At 36.8% G+C, this 16634-nt stretch overlaps 1 protein-coding gene across 2 annotated transcripts in view; it reads right to left on the minus strand.

The window, feature by feature from the left end:
• PTPN4 (protein tyrosine phosphatase non-receptor type 4) overlaps window positions 1–16634 on the minus strand; it is a 182224-nt gene that overhangs the window by 46619 nt on the left and 118971 nt on the right. For both annotated transcript variants that reach the window (XM_068545383.1, XM_068545384.1), the window contains exons 13-14: window positions 7518–7586; window positions 154–279 (exon numbers count right to left, since the gene is read on the minus strand). In XM_068545383.1, coding sequence (XP_068401484.1) covers window positions 154–279; window positions 7518–7586 — 195 coding nt within the window. The remainder of the gene's footprint in view (window positions 1–153; window positions 280–7517; window positions 7587–16634) is intronic.

Genomic DNA, 16634 nt, shown 5'->3' on the forward strand with positions numbered 1-16634 from the left:
AGTGAGCTCCAGGCTGAGAGGAAATAATGCCTTGGAGCAACGAAAATCATGTCTGACCGAAAAATTTAAATTTTACATATTATAATCTTCAGGCAATGGAAACATACAGCCAAACATTTAGAAATTAGCAAAACGTACACCTGATGTACTTACTGATTAGGAGTGCCAGGTGGGGATCGCGACGGAAGGCTTTGTGTTTCCAACCTGTCATCAGATAGTGAATTTCTGCTTACTACTTCCCAATCCATTAATTTCCGTGCCAAGGGCTTACTTGGGGATCTGGAGTGATAATTTAAATAATATGCAAAAAATTTTATTTTTTACCCCAAGCTATGTACCGAACCTTACAATTTGTCTTAATACATCATATTCTAGATGAGTAAACATAACACGTTTATTTACAAGAAATTAATGCATTTGGAGGCTACTTATCAAACAATTTCCTAAGAAAGGAAATCTTTATATGAAGAAAGAAGGCAAGAAAAAGTAGGAAAGAGAATAGGGAAGAGGAGAAAAATGAAAGAAACAAAGAAAGAAAGATGAGAGAAAAAAAACAATGGAATCGTTGGCTATCAAGTTTTCCCAGATACTACCAACATTATATTTTAGACATTGTCTCTGTCCCAGGGTCTCTGGGACTTGAGCTTATCTTGTGGTGTTTTAAACAATTCCTAACACATCATCTCCTGAGTGTCCTTAAACCTAAACCCTGGCCCTCTGCCTCAATGAGGACAAGGTAAAAATGATAATTGTGCATATTTTATTTATAAATTTTCCCCTTTTATATACAGTAAGCCAGTGGATTTTTTTCTTTTCTTTTCTTCTTTAGGAAACATTTGGAAGGTTAATTATTTTGTCTCATGGTGGGGAGTAGCATATGTTTTCTTACCTGTATATTGTCAGTTATTATAGTGATAAAGAGAGTAAATGATCTTTTCAGAAAAGATATTGATCTTTACGGAGGTCAAAAACCCTTAGAATTTTAGGTGAATTAGCAACTGAAGTCGTTTTTTATGCAAATTCAAAAAGTGGCCAAAGTTCATGGAAAATACATGGTATCTTTTTAAATGCCTAGCTTTTTGACATGCAGAGTTCATATGAAGGTTAATATAATGAATTAAGCAAATTACATAAAAACACATAATATATCAGCTTCTAAACTTAGACAGTTTTATATTTCAGTAATAACTCACTGAAGCACATACAAATAGACTAGACTACAAAGCACGGTAACACTGACCACGAGTACTCAAGAAAATTTACATACATAGTAGGAAGCATTAAAACAATGAGTGGGGGGCTTCCCTGGTGGTGCAGTGGTTAAGAATCCGCCTGCCAATGCAGGGGACACGGGTTTGAGGCCCGGTCCGGGAAGATCCCACATGCCACGGAGCAACTAAGCCCGTGCGCCACAACTACTGAGCCTGCGCTCTAGAGCCCACGAGGCGCAACTATTGAGCCTGTGTGCCACAACTACTGAAGCCTGCGTGCCTAGAGCCCGTGCTCCGCAACAAGAGAAGCCACTGCAATGAGAAGCCCGCACACCGCAACTAGAGAGAGCCCATGCACAGCAACGGAGACCCAACGCAGCCAAAAGTAAATAAATAAATTTATTTTAAAAAAAAAAACAACAATGAGTGGGGACCATCAATCCTAGCTTTGACCTTCCCACAGACAAATCACTTAAGTTTCTACATCTAAATATCAAAATTTTCTAGTAAAATGTACGCTCCTACGGTCCTTCCCTACCTTCTGAAATGATCTATGAGTATCTACATTTTCAGTGCAGTGTTTTAGTTTATTAATTTTACTAAACCACAAGTAACTTAAATTACTTCTGAATCCAAACCACACAAATGCCCTATCATTTCATGTATTCATAGCTAAAATCTTTTTAGTTTGGCCTAATGATGTTGCTTTTTTTTCTTTTACTTAGTTTTAAATTGAAATATAGTTGACTGACATCTCCTTAACTTAAGAACACTGAACATTTTCTAAAAGAGATGTAACGTTATCAATTTTTTTAAAAAAGTCGTTGACTCAGATTTCATTTTTCATAAGTGAATCTGAAGTCATTAAAGCATAAACATTTCCCATTACCATGAGTTTAAATTACAGGAATTTCTGATTTGAAGACAAGTCAGGATACCATTTAGTCTAACCACCTCATCAGTCACAATAAAATAAAAATAAAGTATATTATCTCATGCATTAGATTTTTAAAATGAAGTAAAGATTATTAAAAGAAACAGCATTTATGGCTCTTCTATTAATGCTCTTCTATTAACATAATTCTTAATGTTAATAAACAGATTACTCACATATTGGATTATTAAATGTAAACTGTTTAAGTGAGTTCACTAACCACAGTCAGGAGATCAACTATTTTCATTTTCTAAAAGAGGGAAAGAGTCATTTGAAGGAGGAAAAAAATCCAGTTATACTCACCTAATACAAGGCATCAGAACACTTTACTGTTGTTAACAAACTAAACATGGTTGGAAATGCTTTGCATTTAAAACTAAACTTCAAGGTATTTTATTAACAGTTTTAACCTCAGAGACCCACCCACTCAAGCTCGCTGTCTATGTTTCCTGTTGAGTGTGGAAACTTCAGAGAAAAAAATACCACACTTCATCAGTGTTTGCAATGTGGTAAATTTATTTTCTGACCATGGCACCTTATTTTTCTGTTGCATGGGAACATTCTTTTGCTTTCTTCTTAGATATTATATGATAACTGAAAAAGTCTGAAAGCAATTCAAAGAGTTGATGTATCAGAAAAATAAGTTAACATTTATTATTGCTGAAAAAAACAACCTTACATAAAAAGTTTAAGGAGAAATCTTTTCTAACTATTTATACTGCCAACTAAAATTCCAAGGAGTGGACAAGAATTCTAGAATTCTCTAATACTCTAACAGAATAATTTAATAATTGCTAAAACCATTAGGGCATTTTGATAGATATGCATCAGATCATCACAATCCCAGAAAAGCTTGTCTTTCAGAGCTAGTACGAGCATTAAAAAGTACTATTAAGACCTTGTCCTAGATGATGACTTATTATTTCAAAGTGGATTCATACAATTCCAGCACAACAAAAGAAACAGGACAGTTATTTGGGGCCCATCATATCGGAATTTTATCTCTACTACTCACTGAATAATATTTGTTTTATAAGATAACCTGCTAAACAATTTCACATTTTAATAATGCATATATAAAATGAAGAACTATCTGACTGGTGACTATCATACTAAGTGAAGTAAGTCAGACAGAGAAAGACAAATATCATATGATACCACTTATATGTGGAATCTTTAAAAAAATGATATAAATAAACTTCTTTACAAAACAGAAACAAACTCACAGACTTAGAAAATGAGCTTATGGTTACCAGGCAGAGAAAAGTGGGGGAGGAGGGATAGACTGGGGTTTGGGATTCCCATGCACACACTGCTATATTTTAAATAGATAACCAGGGACTTCCCTGGTGGTCCAGTGGCTAAGACTCCACGCTCCCAATGCAGGGGGCCTGGGTTCAATCCCTGCTCAGGGAACTAGATCCCATATACCGCAACTAAGAGTTCACATGCCACAACTAAGACCCGGCGCAGCCAAATAAATAAATAGATAGATAGATAGGTAACCAACAAGGGCCTACTGCATAGCACAGGGAGTTCTATTCAATATTCTGTAATAACAGAAATGGAAAAAGAATTTGAAAATGAATAGATACTTGTATATGTGTAACTGAATCACTTTGCTGTACACCTGAAACTAACGCAACACTGTTAATCAACTATACTCCAATATAAAATAAAAATTAAAAAAAATTTTTTAAATATTAAATTTAAAACATAAATAAATAATAAAATAAAATAAAATGTATTGGGAACTGCTCTGGAAAAAAAAATGAACTAATAAGATGCAGGTGTAACTATATGTATATCTCTCAAAATCTGATATGCTCAAAATATTAAAGCATTAACACATATAAATAAAGGAAGTCATTTGCATGTGATATTAACATTAATATGTAAACACACCTATGATTTGGTATTCATATTAGGATATCATATTACAGTAGAACTAGTTATGAAATCATGTTCAGTATTTTTACAAATATCAAGCAAGACAAAAAGTTAAGCTTCTTGTTAGGAAAAGAATAAAAAAGTGCAAATATTTTGTATGGTGCTGTTTTAACATAGAAGAATCAGAAAAATATTTACTTTGATTTTAACAAGTCTGAAAGGAGTGTTGCAAAAAAGTTATAGTACTAAGAACTAGAATAAATATGTACATTTTAAGTTAAAACAAAGTTGACAGGAAGTGAACTATTCCTTTCTCAAGAGCAATTTCAAGGAAAATGGTTTCAAATTAACATTTTACTGTACATTTTACCTTTGTACAGGTCCTTAGTACTTTCTAACTAGAAACAAGAGTATCTACGACTGTGGAAAGGAGGAATTTGAGTAATTTCAGCAGCCGTATCTATTGGGGCAGACATCTCTGTGTTTTTACTTTCTTTCTTTCTCCCTTCTGAAATAACTAAGCCACTAATATGACACCAAGATTTATATTTAATAGAGAAATTGACAATATTTCCCTCAATAAATCTAAAAATAAAGCCAAAATAAATCAATTTCAAAACCTTTTTGAACAAATGCTGAAATGAATTACATCATTCAAATTCAAGTTAAACTTATCACAGCAAAATGCTATATGCCCTGACCAGCGAAATCTTTCCTACATCAAGGCATTTTTCATTGACAATTTTCCAATTGGACAGATCATTCATAGACAAATCAGGATGAGGGTAAGCCAGGAATGAAGGGGAAAATTAAAAAACCCAAGTACATTTTATTATTCAAACACATAAAAATCATGTTCTAATGATTTTTTTGTTTCAAATGTCCTTACTCCAAGGAACTTGTAATATTATTTGTTTTTTATTTTTACAAGCATTCCAGGCACAGTGCCGGCACAGCCTCAGCCTCAGAAATGACTCTGACTGTGTACACGGACCAGTGGCAGGACGAAGGGAAGGATCTTGCAATTAAATCTACAGCTCAGGATAAAAGGACTTAAGTGTTTAAGATTTACTGACATGAACGACTGCAGATTTTTCAACATCAAAGAAAATTCCTATGATACGCTAAGTGATAAAAACAAGCAAGAAAAAGTATGAAACAATTTTTAAAACAAATAAAATATAGACATACATATCAATATCTGCGAGTATATACATGGCAAAATCTTGAATAGTAAATACAAAACAATTTTAAATGATTGTGTTGGGGTCACGATTTTTCTTTATGTTATTTGGCATTGTTGGAGCTTTAAAAAAAAAAAATGAGCCATCATTTGTGGAGTAGAGAAAGCAATAAAGCAGTTTCTGCTTTTAGAGGAAAGAAAAAAAACAGCAGCTTTTTAGCCTAGAAACACAAAGCAGGAGGTCTTTCGGACAAAGACTGAGAGCAAAATTAAAGTAAAAAGCGAAATTCTCCACTTCTCGTTTATTAAAACTCTCAGGCCTCCACTGGCAGCAGACGCTAAGCTCATGACCTCTTTAAAGACTCACCCTCTCCAAGCCATTTTCACTGAAAATACACTGCTTCATTTAAAAACATCTACCATACCCCACTCACTAGAGAACTGTGGCTACTGTGGTGAATTCAGACAGACAGACTCCCGTCCTCCTAGAGCTGACATCCTACCTAGTGCAGGAGACAGACAATAACGGGATCACCTTTCACATCTGAGGCAGGGAAGGAGTCAAGCGTCACATGTCTCACGCAGAACAGCAAAAACTACCGCACACAGGTTAAAAGTGTGGGTAAGAACCTGGGATGCCTGGTTAGAATCTTGCTGCATCCCTCACTCTCTGTATAATCTCAGGTAAATTATTCAAACTCGCTCAGTTTTCTCATCTGCAATGGATTTATTACCTCACTGAGTTTGGGGGTTGTGAGCTAATATACAAACACTGCCTGGCACAGGTAAGTACAAAATAAGCATTAGCCACTATGAGATTAACTGGTCACCCTCTTCCACTCACATCCCCACAGAGTGATTCTATCCCAGCAGCCAGGCTAATCTCCCACCCTCCCCCATGTTTTTATTTTGGAACATTTCAAATATAAACAGAAGTAGAAAGAAGAGTTTGATAAACCCTGTGTACTCAGGCCCCAGGTTCAACAGCATCATCATGAGACTCGTGTTTCACCTCGCCCCCCAATTATTCTGAAGCAAATCCCAGCAACCATACGATACTTGTAGATACTTCAGTTTATCACTCTAAAGCACAAGAACTCTACCACATTTTTAAAATGCAAGTCAATTTATATCCCTCCCATGCCCCCAGTCCCCCTGGCCTCCACTTACAATCCTAAGTCCTCACCGTTCCCAGCACAGGGCTACACAGACTCCGGCCGCTGCCCGCCCGTCTAGCCATCTCCTGCACCACTGCTGTGCGCACCCTGCCCACTACTGGCTCCGGCTCAGGGCCTTCCCTGCCTCAGCCCTCACCTATACTAGGCGTCTGCTCCACCAATCAGAGTGCAGTATCTTGTTCTTCACTGTGTTCCCAAGGCCTGAAACAATGCTCGGCACAGTAGGTCTTCAGTAAAGATTAGCTGCCACCAATCTGGTCACTCTCCCTTGTCAGAGCTCTTGGCTGAGTTTTTAATCATCTATTGGACAATCTGGTTAGATTATTGCTCAGGCATCTCAAACTAGACCTGTGCCAATTTAACCTCTTCTATTACAAATCTGTTCTCTCCTGTAACCCCTGTCCATTTTATGTCACTCCAAGCTGACAAGTCTTTCCAGATACTCCTGTCTCTCACACACCTCCACCAATTGGTCAACAACTTGTGCTTGTTCCACCCGCAAAATAAGTTCCTCAAATTTGTTCCCTATTAACCACTTCACTGTCAGTGTTTTAGTTCAGGCCTTTGTTATTTTCATTTGGATTACTGCAGTAACCTAACTGGTCTCTGGGTACCCAGCCTTTACTTCTAATTCATTCTCTATCCTTGCTTATAAAACTATTTTCTAAACCATAAATCTGATCATGTCATCTCACTTGTTGAAAAGCAAACTGGTTATTAACAGATCTTAAAAAATGAAGATAACAAAATAGCACCCAAATAAAAGGCAACTTATTTCTTAACAATATGATTTAAAGAAAGAAGAAATGGGCTGGATAATATATGAGATGAGTCACTATGTTTCTCAAAAATGTTAACCAAAGGGAAACAAGCCTTCCAACAAAATGTTATATTAATAATATAATACTTGATTCTGCTTAGTCAGGGTTACAATCCTTGGTCCACTAAAAAAAAATGATTGAGTAAACTAGACAAACTATTTCATTACTCGCTCAACATAATTTATCATTTAATTAAAGAAGGAATCATGTGATAATTCTGTAATCATATTTGGAAAAAGTTTTTAGCAATTTTAACCTTGCTTTAAAAAAAATTCAGACACTGAATTAGAAGTGGCTTACCTTGCAAACACCCTGTCTTTAATTGCCTTTTCTTTGCCATATTGAACTGACTGGACTTCAGTTCTCCCACTGAAATAGATAAATACGTACAGTAAGAAAACCTTAAAGAGAACTACAAGATAAAATGACAACACACAGCATGACTACACTACAATTACATAAGAGACAAGACATTTCTAGCAGAGGGTAAGAAGGAAAGAATGGACTACATTCCACTTCTACCTGGATGGATGAAGCTTAACTACACTTCTTCCGTTAATGAACAAGGACGTGTTCCAAAGACACTTTGTGTTCAGATACTCCTTTGTTTGGGAGTGAGTATGAAAGAAGTAATTCTATCTGAGAGGAATTCCTCCTCTGCTATGCCCTGGAAAGGCACTCCCTCTAGACTCAGAAACAGGTTGCTCTGTCCCAGCTCATCTAAGCCCTGCCCTCCTGCCACGTCTGCGGTTTGGCTAGTGTCTTTACTACTCCTTCAACAAGGGCCTGACACATGGGGAGATCTCGAAGAACTGCTCTTTCCTTGGGCAAGCTTTTCCTCCTCACCTACTGATAATGATCACAGACACATCCTCAAATCCCTCCACGTCCAGATACAGGCAACCCCAGATATTTTTATATTAGAAGGAATGAAAGTCAGAATATGGTTGGGAGTTGGGCATTACAGGGGTTTCTCTTGAAGCTGATTGGTCTCCCAAGCACACCGTTTATGCCTGGGAACTGAGCTTCCTCTGTGGTACTCCAATGTGTTGAGAGCAAATTTGTAAATAAAAACTTGGTTCTCAGAGAATCTGTTACTTGACACATCACATTATTTGAGTGAATGAACATAAATGTCTAGAATATCAAATACAAACATTTACACAGATAGAAATTTAATATATAAAAAAGCAGCCAAATATAGGTTTCCAAAGCCAATAAGTAAGCAATTTTAAGATCATCTTCTATGGACAAGTATAGATAAATGTGAATAGAATGGCACATCTGTTCAAGTTTTTTTTTTTTTTAAGTTCTTTTTTTTTTTAAATTAATTTATTTTTTTATGGCTGTGTTGGGTCTTCGTTTCTGTTCAAGGGCTTTCTCTAGTTGTGGCAAGCGGGGGCCACTCTTCATCGCAGTGCGCGGGCCTCTCACTATCGCGGCCTCTCCTGTTGCAGAGCACAGGCTCCAGAGGCGCAGGCTCAGTAATTGTGGCTCACGGGCCCAGCTGCTCCGCGGCATGCGGGATCCTCCCAGACCAGGGCTCGAACCCGTGTCCCCTGCATTGGCAGGCAGATTCTCAACCACTGCGCCACCAGGGAAGCCCTCTGTTCAAGTTTTAATGGAAAAGTCAGAAACATTGTCACGATTTTAAAATTCAGATAAGTTGATGTGTCTTAAGATGATATATTTCCTCTAAGAAGAATGAGCTATACTTGCAATTGTGAACAAGGTAACGGATTGAGGTTCACCACTGCTTTGTACTTCCACATTAGAACAAGGACTGTAATCCCCTGGGCATTTTGGAACAGAGACAACAAGGGGGGGTGTGCGTGAGGAGGCTGGTAAAGGAAGTATTAAATCCCCCGATATTCCAAATTCCATCTCTCAGTCTTTGTGAGAGATGACAAGAGTGCTAGTATTCCCAACCATTGCTTATAATGAGGAGGAAAAGCATTTATCTCATGTGTATCCATTAGGGATAGGACTGTATCCAGATAAACATTTGTCATGCTGCCATTCCTACACCGCTCACAAGATTATTAATCATTTTGGTGATTAGAAAGTATTTTGGATACGTTTTGGAAGTTCTTAAGGACTATAAACATCAAGTCTAGCTTTTACCACTGTAGACATCTGCGGCTTACTTATATACACTAATTTAATTTCACGTTAGCCGAGCTGCCCGGGCCTCAGTCCTGTCCTGCTCTGTCTGCTACGCCCTGCATCTTGGAGGCTCCCCTGCAAGCTGGCTTCCTGTCAGTTCCGCCTTTTTTCTGGTAGGAGATCAGAAAGCGGAGCGGATCAGAAGCAGGTGACCGTCAGATGCTGGCAGCCGCTGTAACAGCAGCAGGCACAGGGCACAGAGAGAAACAGAACCCCGCAGAGGATGCCATCCCTGACCAAAGCAGCACCAGAATCCAGGGCAGCAGCAGGTTTCAGCTTGTGGGCTCCAGCCCAGAGTGACACAAGCTTCTGACCCTCGGGCATTACCCATTCCTCCTGCTGCTTCTCCAAACCCCCTCCCTTTTGTTTTCCCAGCCTTCCTAACACCTGTGTTAGAAACCAACTGCCTCAATTAAATTGCTTTTATCTGAAAAATCAAAAGAGCTTCCTGTTTCCCGAACTGATAGAGTAATTTTCCAGGAAAGAGGATTCAAATGGGACATTATTACTCAAAAGGCTGAATTAACAAGTTGAATTTCATAATAAAAATATAAAGATTAAATTCAAATATGAGGGAAAAATGAAGTGTTCATATGTCATATTATCCATATTATTCTATAGGGTTTAGTATAATTAGAACAAAATGTAAAACTGTAACATAATCTAAAAACACTAAATTCTGACAGCAAGATACTTATCTTAAGAACAATGAGAATATACCAATTGGTGAAAGCATGCAGGCTTCTTGTAAGTAATTCAAGCAATATCGAAAAGCATAACAAAAAAAGTAAACTAACAGATTTAGCCACAGCCATACCCCTAAGAAATAATCTCTATTATGAGCAGGCAAAAATCATTCTGAAACTCTATACATACATAGAAAAGGCTACAAATATGGATATAATTCTATTACAATGTGATTATGCTATATATGGCCACAATGAAAATATTAAATGGATTTCTCTTGAATTAAAGGAAAGAAAAAGGCTACCATTCATTTAAAAAAGAAGGAGGAGGAGGAGGAGGAGAATAAAAAGGTCAGGGAAAACCTTAAAAACTTAGTGTATTAATATTTAATTTTTGTTAATATGGATTCACATAGTTCACTAGTCCCTGCTTCCTCTTGCTTTCTTAGTTATATTATTACTTTTACTTTGTCCAAGTTTATAACATTTTAATACTATTCCGTAGTTATAATTCTCATAGTTGTCAAGGATTCGTTCCATGTTTAAAGAATTTAATCTTTATTCTGACTTCTTTCACCAAGATTCTTCTTGAGTCATTTTGAATTCTCTCTTGGATGGCTAAACTTTACCATTAAATTTTTTTTCAAAATAAGCTCAGAGATGTTATATTCCCTGAGGTTTTGTATATTTGATACTGCCTAGCTACTGACTCTAGACTTGAACGGGAACCTGGTTTAGTATTTTTCGGTCACTTTTTTCCTTTAAGATTTGACAGACAAAGGGTGGCCCATAAGCTACATACAAACCTGAAGAAAGGTTTTATTTAGCATTCACAGTGTTTAAAAATATTTAATCCCAAGTGATAAACCTCTAACAAGACTGATAAGGGAAAAAGAGAGAAGACACAAATTACCAATATCAAGAATGAGAGAAATGACCTTACTAGATTCTAGAGATATTGAAAATATAATAGGGTAATATTACAACCTTTATGCCAAAATACTCAAGAACTTAGACAAAATAGATGAAGTCCCTGAAAAACATGATCAAAGTCCACCCAGGAAGAAAGAGAAAACCTGAACCGCTTCATTTGTATTAAAGAATCTGAATGTGCTGTTCAAAAGCCTCCTATAAATAACGCTTCTGCCTTAGAAAGAACAGAACTGGAAAATTCTATCAAACATTTTAAAAGGAAATAATATTACTACAGAAACTCTTCTAGAAAACTGAAAATGAGGAAATACTTCCCAACTCATTCAATGAGGCCAAAATGATCCTGACACCAAACCTGATAATGACATTACAAAAGAAAACTAAAGGGAAATATCCTTCACAAACATAAACGCAAAAATTCTAAACAAAATGTAAGCAAATTAAATAAAATAATATATAAACAGGATAATAGATCATAACCAAGTGGGGTTTATCTCAGGAATGTACGGTTGCTTTACCATTTGACAGTCAATCAATATAATTCATCAAATAAACAACTAAAAAGAAAACCCATATGATCATTGTGATAGCTGCAGAAAAAGCATTTGACAAAAACCAATAACCAATCCTAATAAAAACTTCCCACAAATGCGAAATAGAGGAACTGCCTCAACATGCATGATATAGGGCATGTGTGAAAGCCCACAACCAACATCACACTTAATAGTGAAATACTGAGTGTCTTCCCCTAAGATAAGGAACAAGACAAGGATATCTGCTCTCACCACTTCTACTCAACACTAGACTGGCGGCTCTAGCTGGGGCAACAAGTAAAGAAAAAGAAATAAAAAGGATCAGAATAGAAAGGAAAAATTAAGACTGTTTTTAGCCTCTAGGAAGAAAATCTTTCGGCAACTATAAAAGAAGCTCCTAAAATAAATGAGGTAAAAGCAAAGTTTAACAAAACAAGATCAACATAAAAAAACAATTGTATTTCTAATTAACTGTGATGAACAATCTGAAATTAAAATATAATAAGACAATTTATAATAGCATCAAAAACATGAAATAATTAAGGATACATTTGGCAAAGATGTGAAAGAGGTGTATGCTGAAAACTACAAACATTGCTGAGAAATAACATTTAAGTAAATAAAAAGATATACCACACACCATTGTAAAGCAATTATACACCAATAAAGATGTTAAAAAAAAAAGCTTGCTCCCAGAGGGCTGAGAAGTGTATAAAAAAAAAAAAAAAAAAAGATATACCATGTTTCATGAGTCAGAAAACTCAGTATTTTTTTTATTGGAGTAAAATTGCTTTACAATGTTGTGTTAGTTTCTGCTATACAATGGAGTGAATCAGCTATGTGTATACATGTATCCCCTCCCTCTTGGACCTCCCTCCCACCCCACCCCACATCCTACCCATGTAGGTAGTCACAGAGCACCGAGCTGAGCTCCCTGTGCTATACAGCAGGTTCCCACTAGCTATCTATTTTACGCATGGCAGTGTATATATGTCTATCCTAATCTCCCAATTCGTCCCACCCTCCCCTTCCCCCCTGTGTCCACATGTCGGTTCTCTATCTCTACATCTTTATTCCTGCCCTGAAAACAGGTTCATCTATTACCATTTTTCTATATTCCACATGTATGCGTTAATATACAATATTTGTTTTTCTCTCTCTGGCTTACTTCACTCTGTATGACACACTCTAAGTCCATCCACATCTCTACAAATGACCCAATTTCGTTCCTTTTTATGGCTAATATTCCACTGCGTATATGTACCACATCTTCCTTATCCATTCATCTGTCATTGGACATTTAGGTTGTTTCCATGTCCTGGCTACTGTAAATAGTGCTGCAATGAACACTGGGGTACATGTGTCCTTTTGAATTATGGTTTTCTCAGGCTATATGCCCAGGAGTGGGATTGCTGGGTCATTTGGTAGTTCTATTTTTAGTTTTTTTTTTTTTATATGTAAGTACATCCATACATTTTTGAAGATATGATTATTTATTTTAATTTTATTTATTTTTGGCTGCGTTGGGTCTTCGTTGCTGCACGCGGGCTTTCTCTAGTTGCGGCAAACAGGGGCTACTCTTCATTGTGGTGTGCGGGTTTCTCATTGAGCTGGCTTCTCTTGTTGCAGAGCACGGGCTCTAGGCACAAGGGCTTCAATAGCTGTGGCTCACGGGCTCTCGAGCACAGGCTCAGTAGTTGTGGCGTACGGGCTTAGTTGCTCCGTGGCATGTGGGATCTTCCCGGACCAGGGATCGAACCTGTGTCCCCTGCATTGGCAGGCGATTCTTAACCACTGCGCCACCAGGGTAGTCCCAATTTTTAGTTTTTTAAGGAAACTCCATACTGTTCTCCACAGTGGTTATATTAATTTACATTCCCACCAACAGTTCAAGAGGGTTCCCTTTTCTCCACACCTTCTCCAGCATTTATTGTTTGTAGTTTTGATGATGGCCATTCTGCCCAGTGTGAGGTGATACCTCGCTGTAGTTTTGATTTGCATTTCTCTAATAATTAGTGATGTTGAGCATCTTTTCATGTGCCTCCTGGCCATCTGTATGTCTTCTTTGGTGAAATACCTATTTAGGTCTTCCGCCCATTTTTTGATTCGGTTGTTTTTTTTGATATTGCGCTCCATGAGCTGTTTGTATATTTTGGAGATTAATCCTTTGTCTGTTGCTTCATTTGCAAATATTTTCTCCCATTCTGAGGATTGTCTTTTTGTCTTGTTTATGGTTTCCTTTGCTGTGTAAAAGCTTTTAAGTTTAATTAGGTCCCATTTGTTTATTTTTGTTTTTATTTTCATTACTCTAGGAGGTGGGTCGGAGAAGATCTTGCTGTGGTTTATGTCAAAGAGTGTTTTTCCTATGTTTTAGCTCCATTTTTCTTTCTCAAGATTGCTCTGGCTATTCAGGGTCTTTTGTGTTTCCATACAAAGCATAACATTTTTGGTTCTAATTCTGTGAAGAATGCCATTGGTAATTTGATAGGGATTGCACTGAATCTGTAGATTGCTTTGGGTAGTATAGTCATTTTCACAATGTTGATTCTTCCAATCCAAGAACATGGTACATTTCTCCATCTGTTTATGTCATCTTTGATTTCTTTCATCAGTGTTTTATAGTTTTCTGCATACAGGTCTTTTGTCTCCCTAGGTAGGTTTATTCCTAGGTATTTTACTCTTTTTGTTGCGAAGGTAAATAGGGTTGTTTCCTTAATTTCTGTTTCTGATCTTTCGTTGTTAGTGTATAGGAATGCAAGAGATTTCTGTGCATTAATTTTGTATCCTGCAACCTTACCAAATTCACTGCTTAGTTCTAGTAGAGAAAACTCAGTATTTTTAAGATGTCAATTCTCCTGAAATTGATCTATAGTTTCAGCACAATTCCAATTAGAATCCCAGAAGTCTTTCTTGTAGAAAGTGATCAGCTAATTCTAAAATTCAGATGAAACTGCAACGGGCCTAGAACATTCAAAACAACTTCTAAAAAGAACAAAGTTGGAAGACTAATACTACTGGACTTAAGACTTATTGTTAAAAAGTCCAGAAATAAGTCCACCCAAATATGGACCACTGATTTCTAGCAAAGGTGCAAAGGCAATGCTGTGGAGAAAGAGTAATCTTTTCAACAAAAAATGCTTGAACACTGGATATCCATATGTAAAAAGACAAACTTCAATCCATACTTCACACCATATGCAAAAATTACTTTCAAATAGATCATAGACCTAAATGTAAGGGTTAAAACTGTAAAACTCTTAGAAGAAAACAGGAATAAATCTTTGTGACCTTGGGTTAGGCAAAGATATGACACCAAAAGAAAGATCCATGAAAGAAAAAACTGGTAAATTGAACTTATCAAAATTACATGCTCTTCAGAAAACTAGTCAAATGAAAAGATACCAGGAGGCAGTGGTAAGAATCTGGTGGAATTAGAACTCTCATACACTGCTGGTGGGCATGTAAAAAGATACACGTGCTTTGGAAAAACGACCAGCAGTTTCTTGCAAAGTTAAACATACATCTACCATAAGATCTGGCGATTCCACTCCTAGGTATTTAACCAAGGGAACTTAAAGCAAATGTCCATACAGACCCTTCCACATCAATGTTCACAGCAGCTTTATTTGTAATAGCCCAAGTCGGGAAGCAAGCCAAACAGAGAAACAACCCACTTGATATCCATAATTAAGTGAATGGATAAACAAAATGTGTTATATCTACACAATGGAATACTACCCTACAATAAAAAGAAATGAACCATCAATCCAGGCAACAACATAGATGAATTTCAGAATAATTATGCCAAGTAAAAGAGTATGTAATATATATGTAAAGAATATGCAAAATATATGTTTCAATTTATATAAAATCCTAGAAAATGCAAACCAATTTATAGAAACAGAAAGCAGACCAGCGGATACATGGGGACAAAGAGAGGTGAGAGAAAAGGGGTTTCAGAGGGGTATGAGGAAAATTCCGGGGTGGATATGCTTGCTATCTTAATTGTGGTGATGGGTGCATGGATGTATATACATCTCCAAACATGAAATTTTAAACTTTAAATATGGTAACTTATTCTATGTCAATTATACCTTAATAAAACTGTTTTAAAAATGTAAAATCTGCCCGTACTAGGTCCATATTCCCCCAAGGGCAATAACAGCCTGAATGGCAAGTGTTGCTGCCCTCAACCAGTATTTTCTTTTTTAATTAGATAGTCGTTGAGCTTTTTTTTTTTTTTTAAAGAATTACTTAATTTACTATTTAGTGCTTCAACTTCCATGAAGAGAAATTTCCCTTCTTTTTTGTTTTGTTCTCGTTTTTTTTGGCTGCAACATGCGGCATGAAGGACCCTAGTTCCCTGACCAGGGATCGAACCCATGCCCCCTGCAGTGGAAGTGCAGAGCCTTAACCACTGGACCGCTGGGCAAGTCCCTTGAGCTAGTTTTTTGTTGTTAATATCTAGGTAGAAATTTCTTCCTGTTTCAGGGATGATTTTCTCCCAAACTGGTTTCTTTAAATGTCTTTGGTATCTGTAGTCATCGTGACTAGATTTTGTTTTCTGTGGTATAGTTTGGGGAAATTACTTGATTTTTTTTTTTCATCTGAGACTGGTTTAAATTATGGTTAAAGGTTGGCTACTACATTCTATTAATTTCTTTGTTGCCTAAGTGAAGTGGTGTGTGTATATTGACATGTACGTCGTATTTTCAAGGTCAGAGGGAAGAAAGAGTTCTGCTAAAGTTAAGTATAGTTCTTGTGTAACAACCCCGGTGGTCGTTTAGGTAAGGAATTAAGTTTACTGAAGGAATACCAGTATGGTCTGCACTGTTCTCTCACTAGAGATTTCTTCTGTACCTGCTAAGATTTAGTACCAATAGATAAGACTTTTTGATTTTTCCGACTCTCACTACTGATGTCATTCTCATTCCCTAAACCTAATTACCTTTAAATTTACAAGTACCAACACCTTACTTTCCCAGTACTGCTTTTAGGATGGTGACAGGGGAGCCAATCATGACATCAAGCCACTTAAGAATCTGCTGTGCCTTTTTTATGGTTACAATTTCCTTAATTCCAGTTAAGTGCTGATACTG

The sequence above is a fragment of the Eschrichtius robustus genome, chromosome 5, assembly GCF_028021215.1.
Source record: "Eschrichtius robustus isolate mEscRob2 chromosome 5, mEscRob2.pri, whole genome shotgun sequence".
Taxonomy (NCBI): Eukaryota; Metazoa; Chordata; class Mammalia; order Artiodactyla; family Eschrichtiidae; genus Eschrichtius; species Eschrichtius robustus.